The sequence below is a fragment of the Paroedura picta genome, chromosome 14, assembly GCF_049243985.1.
Source record: "Paroedura picta isolate Pp20150507F chromosome 14, Ppicta_v3.0, whole genome shotgun sequence".
Classification (NCBI taxonomy): Eukaryota; Metazoa; Chordata; class Lepidosauria; order Squamata; family Gekkonidae; genus Paroedura; species Paroedura picta.
The window spans coordinates 17,883,915-17,895,310 of record NC_135382.1 but is presented as its reverse complement, the minus strand read 5'-3'; the positions used below and the strand labels follow the sequence as shown (position 1 = coordinate 17,895,310).

Sequence of the window (11,396 nt, the reverse complement as noted above, 5' to 3'; positions counted from 1 at the left end):
GGGAACAAACCCAGTTTCCAGACAAAGCATGGAAACGCCAGTGTACCAGTAGTTTCGGACAGAGGTGAGACACGAATAACGGAATGCTCAGCAGGCAGCTGCTAGAAGACATGGGGCAGAAATGAAGCAGGGTGAAGAGCCAAAGCACGGATCCATGCAAAATAAATAAATGCAAATCAGACAATAACCCAATCTCAGTACAAAGAAGGAAAACTGTATGTACAAACCAGATTTTATTGGTAACACCACTGCAAACGTGCACCGTGTACAACCAAGTGACATATTAAACACTCCTGAGGCTGATTTACAGAAAAACATATTGAGACGAGAAACAAATCCCCCCCCCCCCCCAATACTTGATTTGAATGCAATAAAGACCGTTCTGGACATCAGCATAGACTGCGCTGACCCAAATGAACTATTAGACAGATGAACAGGATGGAGGAAAAATGGACACAAACTGATAAAAGAATAATTTCACCTATCCATTAACAAAGAAGCAAAACCAAACACATCGAAACGCTAGAAGTAGGTGAGTTAGGCAGGACCCTACGGCAACTAAATAAGCAAGCCTCAACAAAGCAGTTTTGAAGGTGCAATATGGTAAAGTCTTTCTTTAAACTCCTTGGCTGTCCGGCAGGTGACACAGAGTCAAAACAGTTGCATCAGACCTGCCTCAGTTGAAGCTTGGGGCTTTAGCAGAATGCAGACTTAGTTTCTAGGTTGACAAAAGACAGGAGCCAGGCACGTAGCAGGGTGCGGCCAAGTTCTTCCCCACAGTCACAGATGGGCCACATGTTTGCATGGAAATGCCTGAAGATGATACACTTTCAGTCTCCATGTTGCTATCAGAACTTTGGCTGCAGGCTACAAAGACGTGTAGATTTGGCGTTTGACCAGGGTGGTCAGAAGTATCGGTGGTTTAGTTATGGAGCACAGTGACTATGGTTTATTCCTAGTGCCATTGGCTCTCTGCCATAGCTTTAGAAGAGCTTGAACAGTGTGGCTACCATTCATGCTTAAGTATTTTTCAGATAGGTATTATGTTCTTACTTCTTGGAGTGGTGGGGAAGAGTCTTAAGATGCAGTCTCAACCCTTGACCTAGTCAATATGACTTAACATAGCTTGTGGCCCAATCCAGCCCAGCAGGTGTAAAGGATTTGGGTTGCTTGCCCTGGACCAGAGAACAGAGGCCATATCAAGCGCCTGGCCGAGCCAAAACTCACGTCCATTTTATGAATGTAAATTCCGGACATCCAAAACGTCATTGCAGTACAGATATTTTTTAACTGACAGATGTAATCCGTCATGTCTCGGAACATTACATTTTATCCTACGGACATTACCAACAGCCCTGAACATTTAGTTCGAAATTATCAATAGGATAAATTTAGTGTATCGGCATGGTGAAGGTTTTGAAGTCCAGCGCCTTCTCAAGCACTGACAGCACCACAATGGTGTTACTAGGCAGCGTAACCGCCAGAAAAGCTTGTTATAAATGGCTCCTGACGTCCTTCATGACCATGATTCACTACCTGTCCCAGAGCTCTCTTACCCTGGTAACTATTTACACAGGCCACACATAGATGTCAACAAGAACAGAAACACCTGATCATTCTCTGTGTCACAGTTCGATCTCTGAGAGGCCAGCTGGAATCCAGCTGGAATGGAAAAAGCTAGTGGCCAAGCCCACATCAGCCTGCGGTCTGGTGGAACCATTCACAAGTTCGGGGCCCTTAAACTGAGGTAAGAGTCGGGGGAAACCCCTTCTGGATGGAGAACTAGTTAGCAGATTCTTAGCTGAGGGGACTTGACCTGCACATGGCCTCCCCTTGTTCTCAGTGCAAGCTCAGCTGTTTTGATAGCTGAGCAAGCAATTTTTAAGAAGGGTCATATTTGTAATTGAGCGGAAGGGCCCGGAAGGCTGGCCCCGCTCTTCCTCTCCTGTTCCCAGGCATCATGCCGAAACTGCAAAGTCAATACTTTGTATCAGTTCAAAAAATAAACATACACCTCGCAGAACCATATAATGGCGTTTACAAGGCGTTCACGCACAGTATTTTGCACGTTTACCTTCATGGTAACTGTTTTCTGTTAAGCAATATCCTTTGCGATGCTGCCGTGGCTACCGTTAGCCAGTTTCTTGTTTGTTTGCCAGTTTTTTTTAAAAAAAGGGAACGTCCCTCAGAAAAAGGAGTGCCCAGTTTGTTTAACCTCCCTGTGAGGGGTTGTGGAGGTTCTCGACATTTCCATATCTGCTTTCGTGAGCATGTTGCTCTGGGTTTGAATACACAACCGCAGTACGCTGATCCTTTATTTTATTTAATATCTGGGTTCAGACTCATCCCACAACACTCCGTTCTAGAAGGTCAGTTTCTTTTCAGGGGTTTGCATTTCCATTCTGACTTGCTTCTTTGTGGTGTAATAATCTACGGATAAAATAAGTACGCAGTTAAGAAATGGCACAAACAGCACGCTTTGCCACTTGTCTTCTTTATAAAGGCCACAGAATAGGCCTGGAATGTGGAACTGTCCCCAAACTAGCTCAGAACAGGGGGGGGGGGGAAGGCCCAATTTTCCAGAACCGGTGGTTCTGATCTAGTGCATTCCACTGGGTGGCAGAAAAGCTGCTACAGTATAGCTTTGTATATGACCACACTGTAGTGTTCTTCGTAAACAACAGTTGGAAAAAGTGCTTCCTGGAAGATACATGGTGCGGCCTTACCTGAGCTACACTGTTCTAAACCCAGAGAAGACAATGAGCCTAGAAGGGTGTCATTCTGCTTAGGATAGCTCTGGGAGGACAGGAAATAGGAGGTAAAAGAGAAGACACCTGGCCTGGATTTAGTACGTTTTACTGAGTGATGATGCTTATGTTGTGCCTGTGCCTAATGCAGACAATACACCCAGTTTGCAATTTCAGATTGTACCTGTTTGCTTAAAGGTAAAGATAAAGGTATCCCCTGTGCAAGCACCGAGTGATGTCTGACCCTTGGGGTGACGCCCTCCAGCGTTTTCAGGGCAGACTCAATACGGGGTGGTTTGTCAGTGCCTTCCCCAGTCATGACCGTTTACCCCCCAGCAAGCTGGGTACTCATTTTACCGACCTCGGAAGGATGGAAGGCTGAGTCAACCTTGAGCCGGCTGCTGGGATTGAACTCCCAGCCTTATGGGCAGAGCTTTCAGACTGCATGTTGGCTGCTTTACCACTCTGCGCTACAAGAAGCTCTTACCCGTTTGCTTAATACTACACATATCCCAGGAGTTCCCCACAGCATCTTACCTGTCACATACCAAGTGTTTTTGGGTGCAACCAGGTGGGGCTCTTGCCCTGCACAGCTTCTGATGGGCCACTGGAGACCTGATTAACCGTGCAGATTAAACTGCTGCCACAAATGTCAGTTTTATTCTCTCTCCTGGTCCCCCCCCCCCGTCTTCCCCCCAACTACCCCTCTTCCCCCCTGCATTTGAACTTCCTCTGGGTGCATGTGCAGCTCTAGTTCCCGTGGCAGCTATTGTGGGGTTGTGCCTGCCACAGTGTTAGAATCTAAAGGTGCCCACAGGTTCCAAAAGTTTGGGGACCCCTGCCCATGGCTGCCTATTTTGTTTCTGTTTTCTTTGCTACGCTAGATCAAAAGCAACCGTTTACATACCGGTCAAAGACGTCTGCCTCCGCTTCTTCCTCGCCTGGCCCTTTCTCCCTCCTGTCTTCTTGCCAGACCGGGCTTTCTCAATCAATTTCACTGCATGATGCGTTTGGACCTCCTGGGCGACTGTCCGGTTCACGGGCTGCAGTGGTTTACGAGCTCCCCCGACCACGCAAGTGCGGTAAAAGGCGGGGACCTCCTGCTCCTGCAGCTCCTCCCACTGCAGCAGGCCTTCCGCAGGCACCTCTTGCAAGAAGTCGAAGTTCCATTTCTGCTTGGCTTTCTCCGTGCTCGCATACAGCATGCGCTGGAAGTCCTGCTGCAACTGACCGGGGTCCACGGGGCCAAAGAGAGTCCTCCGCGCACACCTTGCTTTCGTGGATCCGGACTCCATCCACTCTCCTCTTTGCCTTTCAGTTACGAGTGCACAGAGCAGTAACTCCCTGAGGAGAACAGAAACACACTCAGGCATCCTCTTGATTGGATTCCGCACATTAGAAACACAACAGTATAAAGTGGAGTCTTGGGGAGGGGGTGTGTGTCACAGTCTTGATGAATGTTGTTATTCCCTGCCTTGAATTTTTCAGCTTTCCTTTTCCATTAAAAGGAAACAAATTCCCGGTTCTAAAGGAAACTGCACAAACAATATTGTGCTCAGTGAACAGAGATTTAAAACTTCCAAACAATTTGAAGCCCTTTTAAAAAGGCCATAAATCTTGAAGAAACAGAAATCTATGCAATACAGAGTTTCTTATCAAAGCGTAACTTCTTTTAACTGCATGTTTTATAACAACATGAAAAGGATTGACGTATTTATGGAGTTCAGAAGTATAAACACCTTAGTTGTTGTTGTTTTTTTTACAAGCCAAACGGGGAACAGACCTGGTACTTGAAAGAGAGCTGCAAACAGGTAACCTTATGTTACCTTAGCACATGTAACTTAATTCTTGCTGGGAGGGAGGAAAAATAACAGTGGAAAACAGAAAGCTCAGATTTTGTAGCTAAACAAAACTAACTAAATAAATAAGCATATCATTTAGATCTGGCGTTGAGCTTTGCAACACTCAATCCTTCAATAGTGTGTTTCCAGGATGTATACTACAGCATATTACCTCTGGGCAAAATTACAATACCTGCATTAAAACAATTAACTTATCTTTGAAATCTGTTGTATGAGTCTACAGCAGCCTTTCTCAACTTTCGTACTGTTGAGAAACCCCTGAAACACTTTTCAGGCTTCGAGAAACCCCGGAAGTGGCACGATTGTGCGAAATATGGTTGGGAAGCATAGCTGTGTACATGCCCACCTGGGGCCCCTCCTCTTCGCACCCTCTCCAGGCCCATCAGTGGCTACATGGGGAGGTCAACATGACTATATATCAGGGGTAGTCAAACTGCGGCCCTCCAGATGTCCATGGACTACAATTCCCAGGAGCCCCCTGCCAGCATTCGCTGGCAGGGGGCTCCTGGGGATTGTAGTCCATGGACATCTGGAGGGCCGCAGTTTGACTACCCCTGCTATATATGGTCATATCACTGATAAACATTCAACAAATTTTAAAAATATACAACTCAACTCTCACTCATTCAGGAAACCCTTCCAGTGCCCTCAAGAAACCCCAGGGTTTCACAAAACCCTGGTTGAGAAAGCCTGGTCTACAGCCTACATGCAAGTGACCATTTTCTGTTCTCATGTCATTTCAAAGCGTTTCTCATTCAAAAGGTGTAACAGGAAGATTATGGTGCAAGCCAAATTGAAACACTAGACTGCCTTGCATCAAAATATTCACGTGACACATCTCGGGCGACAAATGCCTCGTCTGGAAAAGTATTTCACTAACCCCCATAAGACAGGTCGTTTTGTAGGAGCTGCGTTTCCAGAGTAGACATAAAGAGTTTCTACATTGGAAAAACTTGGAGAAATTTCTTTGAAACATTTTGGAAGGAGGGAGCACCGTGTCAAATTCTTTTGTGAAATCCTTTGCACAGGAAGAAAACGAAAAGCAAACGTCTGCAAAACCTTTCTGCCTGGTGCCGTGGGAGACATCCAGCTCTGGGGTTGCCAACATCCAGGCAGGGCCTGGAGATTTCCCAGTATTATACTGGATGACAGTGCTCAGTTTCCCTGGAGCCACTAGCTGCTTTGGACAGAGGATTCTATGGCATTGGGACACAGCTGAGCTCCTTCCCCTCTACAGCTGCCAGCTCGGGTTTGGGAAACACCTGGAGACTCTGGGGATGGAGCCTGAAGAAGGTGAGGTCAGGGAGGGGTGGGACTTCAATGAGGCCTCCTCCCACGGCTGTCATTTTCTCCAGACAAACGGTCACCTGGGGACCAATTTTAATCCTAGAACGTCTCCAGCCACCACCTGGAGGTTGGTAACCCTATTCACCTTTCCTAACACCACCCTGCTCAGGCTCCAGCCCCAAATCTGCAGGTGTTTCCCAACCCAGAGCTGGAAACCTTACCCCCAAAGCCAGGTATTTTGTTTTCAAACCTTGCTAAAATTGTTTCGTGGCTTGAGTGGGTTTCTCGTAAAAGCCCTGAGCTGCAGAAGCCTGGAGGAAAATCAAGGGCCACGCATGGTCCCTGTTAGGCATGGCCCTGGGAGGAAGAATGGTGTGTGTGTGTGTGTGTGTGTGTGTGTGCTGCATTGGGGAGGGATGGACAGAAATTCTCCACCTTCTATTCCAACATCTCCACTGTCTCTAAAGGGCAGGCAGAAATCCAACAGGTTTCCCCTGTCCCAAGTGGGAAAACTGCCACAGCTGAATTCTATAGGGAAAAAAGCCCCCTTGACACAGCACAGGGTCATTGGATGGGACCAAAAGGGACCTTTCCTATCTCAGATATGCTCATTCTCTCCTGCAGTTGCCAGATCCAGGTTGGGAAACGCCTGAAGATTTGAGGATGGAGCCTCAGTGGGCTGTGATGCCTCAGAGTCCACCTTCCAAGCCATCCATTTTCTCCAGGGAAAAGCAATCGAGTCTGGAGAGGAGCTGCAATGCAAGAGGATCCCCAGGTCCCACCTGGAGGCTGGTATCCCTATTGTCTCCCTTCGCTGCAAGCCAAGGGACAGGCGCTGCCTGGTTTCCTAAAGCCTCCCCCACACTGAGGATTGTGCCTTTCAACGGCTCATGAAAAATCCCTGCCCGGCCAGGCTGCAGAAAGAAGCCCGTTGAGGCCGCCTCCCCCTCTGCCCGCCAGGCTGCGCGCCAGCAGAGCCGGGTCCCGCGCTGCCTGCAGTCTCTGGCGCCTGCCAAGGGCGGGTGATTCAAACGGCTGGCTCAGCTCCTCCTCCTTGCTGCAGGAAGGGCCAGCAACAAATCCTTCCAAGGCGACACTTTCCTCGGCTGCAGGGACGCCTGGTATCCCTTCTCCCGCCCCAGCCTGATGGGTTGCTCCCTTCCAGGCTACCCGAAGCCAAAGCAGGTTCAACCAAGGGCCCACGAAAGCCTGGCACCTTCATGTGCTGCATCAATAAGGACACCCCAGCCAGTTCCAAGGGTGCCCGTTCTCCAGCAAAGAGGCCGTTCATGAGCTCTTTGATGCTCGCCTTATTTCTTTTTTCAAAAGAAGAGGGTAAATCCCAGTGCATCTCTCTCTTCGGTGGGTTTACTCACAAGGAAGCCCCCAGGAATTCAATGAAGCTTCCTCCCGAGGCAGCCTACATGAAATTGTAGCCCAACCATTCCTGCCGCACAAGTGGCTGTTCTGTCCATGACGGCAATGCCTGTTTAGAACCTTTCCCTCTTTGTTCTGAGCATTCTCAGCGCCTTGCAAGGAAGAAAAATCCTTAAGGGTTCCATAGGAATGGCCTCCTAGGGGAACAGACTAAGTCTTCTTCCCACAACATTGAGGTCCTCCTTATCATGCCTCTGCAGCTGGCAGGACTGGAAAGGGAGAGATGGCATTTGCCAACCCCCCAAGAATCACCCCATCAGAACCTTCCTTCTGTGTTTTCTGGCCTTCCAGGGACATCAGTTATCCCTGGGCCCTGTAGGTCCTTAAGACACCACTGGAGTCCTGTTTCATTTTGTTGCAAAAGCTAACACCACCACTTCAGGCCTCTCTCCACACTTTGAAAGAGGACTGTAAGGAAAAACATTGATTCCCACAACGGAATATTTGGAAAACTGGGGCCTATTCCGCACAAGTTGGATAATGCACTTTCAGTGTGCTTTGGCAGCTGGATTTTCCTGTGCAGAACAGGATAATCTGCTTCTAAAGTGCATTGAAAGTGCATTATCCAACATGTGCAGAATTGGTCTGGGTATTCTAAGGCAGTGGTCCCCAACCTTTTTATCACCAGGGACCGGTCAACGCTTAACAATTTTACTGAGGCCCAGGGGGGCTAGTCTTTTGCCACATCGCCGCCACCGCCTGAGCCCCAGCTCCGCTTTCTTTCTGCCAGCAGCAGCTATGCAGTGCCATGCCGAGGGGGAGCCCCAGTCACGGCGGCCACTGGAGAGCATCAAAGGTGAGCCAGCCGCAGAGTGGCAGGGCAGCCCCCAAGGCAGCAGCCATGGAGAAGGACGAGGAGGAGCCGCCGACCGGGACCGGTCCCCGGACCGGGGGTTGGGGACCACTGTTCTAAGGAGCTGCAGCAGTAGTTTAGAATTTCTAGTAGTTTAGAATGTTAGCAATAGGGTTTCAGCCGGGGATTTTGAAATACGTGAAAGTCCACACATCAGTTTTATAAGCATCACCACCATCACGTGGTGCCCCCCCCCCCCAGATATGTCAGGAGGGGATAACAATTACCACGAAAAACTCAAGTCCTTATCAAGCTGGTGTCCCCCCCCCACACACACACACACTTTTTTCTTTATAACCAGGTCAGATTTTTCTTGTCTGAGAGAGGTCCAGAATCTTCATTCTAGGGCCAGCCACTTTACAATTAGGTATAGCGACAAGCCAGGAACTCACTAGGACTCATGGGAAGGGGGACAAATTTGGAAATCACCTCAACATCCCATCCCATCCCATCCCTGGGCTCTGGCAGGCTTTCTAAAGTCCGTGGGCTTACAAGCTGTCCCTGTGGCAGACAATCCTCCCCTTTGGGAAACTGAGTCCAGTCAGAGCCTCTTCCCCAAAGCAGAGATCGAATTCCCACCCCCTTGGGGCAGGAGGCATTTCTGAAGAGCCCGGAGGGAAAATGTTTTTTGCTTTGACGGGGAGCCAGCCCTCAGGGATTCAGCAGTGTCTGCCTTTTGTCAGAGGAGAATGCTTGGCCTGGTTGACTATTTTGTGATTTGTCCCCCTGTCCAAGGGCAGATGTTTTGGGGTGGTCCCCAGGACTCTTGCTCCAAATTCTGAAAAATGCTCACAGGTTCAACAAAGCGGGGACTCTCTGAAACACAACAACACTGAAAGTTTAGCAGATGTGGCACCCTTGTTATCTATTCATGCACAATAGCAGCACAGGCCTGCAAAAGACACAGGTTCACAATTCTTATGATATACTTCATAGTCCCAACCTGAATGCAAGCTGAAAAACACCAACATAATTCTTGAGACTCAACTGGGAATCACAAAGTCCCTGGCTGGAATTTCTCCTCTGCTATGATTTTTCCGAGTGATCTCTGTCCCTTCCTGGCTGGTCTTTGCTATCCTCATAGCCCCTCTCCATATAAAAATATGGAGATCATAGTACTAGCCTGCCTTACAGGACTGTTGTGCATGAAGATAATGTGCATACATTAACATGAAGATAATGTATACAAAGTGCTCTGAACATTCTAGATGTTTTATACACATGCTCAATATCATGCTTTAGATTTAAATGCCTACTCATGATCTGTAGCCTTAATCCTCAGTTGAGTAGCTGTGTTGGTTTGAAGCAGCAGGACAAAGTTTGAGTCCAGTGGCACCTTTAAGACCAACAAAGTTTAATTCTGGGTATCAGCTTTTAAGTGCCTGGGTATGTGCACCCACAAATGCTTACACCCAAAATTAGACTTTGTTGATCTTAAAGGTGCCACTTAACCTCAATACTCTGTTCTAGCCTCAGGCATGTTCTTCTCAGCCCAACTACCTTACAAGGTTGTTGTGAAGAGACAACAGGAACATGGAAAGTTCAAAAGAAAGGAGGGATGTAACTAACAAAAATAAAATAAACACAAACACACACAATGCTATTTCTTTTAACCAGGTTGTCAGGTCCTACAGAGCAAGGCAGGTCTAATTTGGCTGCCTTTTACTGAACATTTTCAAAGTTTGCAAATGTTGACACTACCAGGGAAAATGGTACTTGCAGGGGGGGGGGGGAAGCTGGAAGTATATGCAATAGCCGCTTTTGTGATCAGGCCTAAACTTATTTTGCTCCTCAGTAAAATACAATGCAATAATACTAAGCAAATAAACAAACAAACAAAACACTTATTTAATAGACAAAATTCTACTCTTTGATCTTGATAAAATTCAGTACCCCTGGAAGAGTAGGCCAGTGATACCGATCGAGTAGTGGCCATCCCTGGACTCCTTAATGCTGAAGAACCTCTCTCTCTCGAAGACCCCTCTCCTTCTGTATTTTGTAATGCGCTTTTGCACGGAAGGGGTTGTCGCAGCGTGAGGCGCCGTAACTGCCGGAGAGGGTGACCAGCACTAGAAACACGACGCCCTTAGAAACAGCGGCCATTCGGGCGCGTTTTAAAGCGACGAACCCTTCCGACCACAATCCTAAACATATCAGGTTTGGGAAAGAAGTCCCACGGAGCCCAAAGGGGGCTGTGAGTAAACAGGCAGGGGTTGGAACCGAAGGCCCGATCCGTTGCGTGTTTACCACCAAGAAGTTCGAGGAGGCATCTTTTCAGACCAAGTCAACATTCCGCGCACGCCCGGTTAATGCACTTCTTCTCGTGCGCTTTTGCAGGATTTTCCTGCGCGAACCAGGGCCCATCCTGCACACATTGGCTAATGCACTTTCAATGTGCTTTTGCAGCTAGATTTCCCTGCGCATCATACGGAAGTCTACGTCGAAAGTGCACTAAAAGTGGAAAATCTACTTCGAAAGTGCATTATGCAAGGTGTGCAGAATGAGTACAGTTTCCTGGACTCTTCTAAAGTGCACGGGAAATGCAGCATCCGTTTAATTCCGGGCGTAAACTGTCGTGTGCACGCAGACTTCTCCAGGATCCCGAACGCTCGTACCCAGAACTGAGATGCGGGAGGGAGAGGGTGTCTTTAAGGTGCTGCTGGACTCCAACGTTGCCCTGTCGGTGCAGACCCACGCGGCCGCCCACCTGCCTCTGTTTCCTTGGAAGGCCTCCTGCGGGGCCACGCAGCTACTTGGGAGTAAGCCCTGGAGCGGCGTTCAACCCTCCGGCACTCCCAGGTTCGCTGGAAAGAGGGGAGGGAGGATCACTTACATGGAAGAAGGCGAGCCGCCGTCCGCCTCCAGCGCACCCCCGCCGCAGTGGGACGCGCGCCCGACTCCGCTCGGGAAAACCTCCGCCCGGCCGGAGAAGCTCCGCCCGCCGCCCGCCCCCTCGGCTTCCCTCGGCCCGCCGCGCCCCCCGGGCTTCCCCGGCACGTGGCCCTGCAACGTGACCGGCTTCCTCCCCCCCCCCAAATCGGAAAGTTTTGCCAAGGGAATCCGGAGGGAAGAAGCGCGGCAGTCAAGGGAGGGAGGCAGGGCTGGAGCGTGGCTGGGAGTTCCGGAGAGAGCACCCCTAAAGGCCGAGGGATAGCTGAGCTTTTTAAAAAAAATTATACCCCGCTTTTTACTAACTGAAGGTGGGCAACC

General features: G+C 49.0%; 1 protein-coding gene across 1 annotated transcript; it reads right to left on the bottom strand.

The window, feature by feature from the left end:
- Positions 1-208: 208 nt before the first annotated feature.
- LOC143823704 (cyclin-dependent kinase inhibitor 1-like) lies at positions 209-11,129 on the bottom strand. The gene is made up of 3 exons (XM_077310258.1): positions 11,020-11,129; positions 3,655-4,091; positions 209-2,430 (listed from the first exon to the last, which is right to left on the bottom strand). Coding segments are annotated over exons 1-3 (507 nt in total). The 5' UTR covers positions 11,022-11,129; the 3' UTR covers positions 209-2,362.
- Between the last annotated feature and the right edge of the window lie 267 nt (positions 11,130-11,396).

Coding starts and splice junctions, on each gene's coding strand:
- LOC143823704 (XM_077310258.1), bottom strand. Junction 2,431..3,654: donor GAGGCAGACGTCTTTGACCG/GTATGTAAACGG, acceptor TTTTATCCGTAG/ATTATTACACCACAAAGAAG.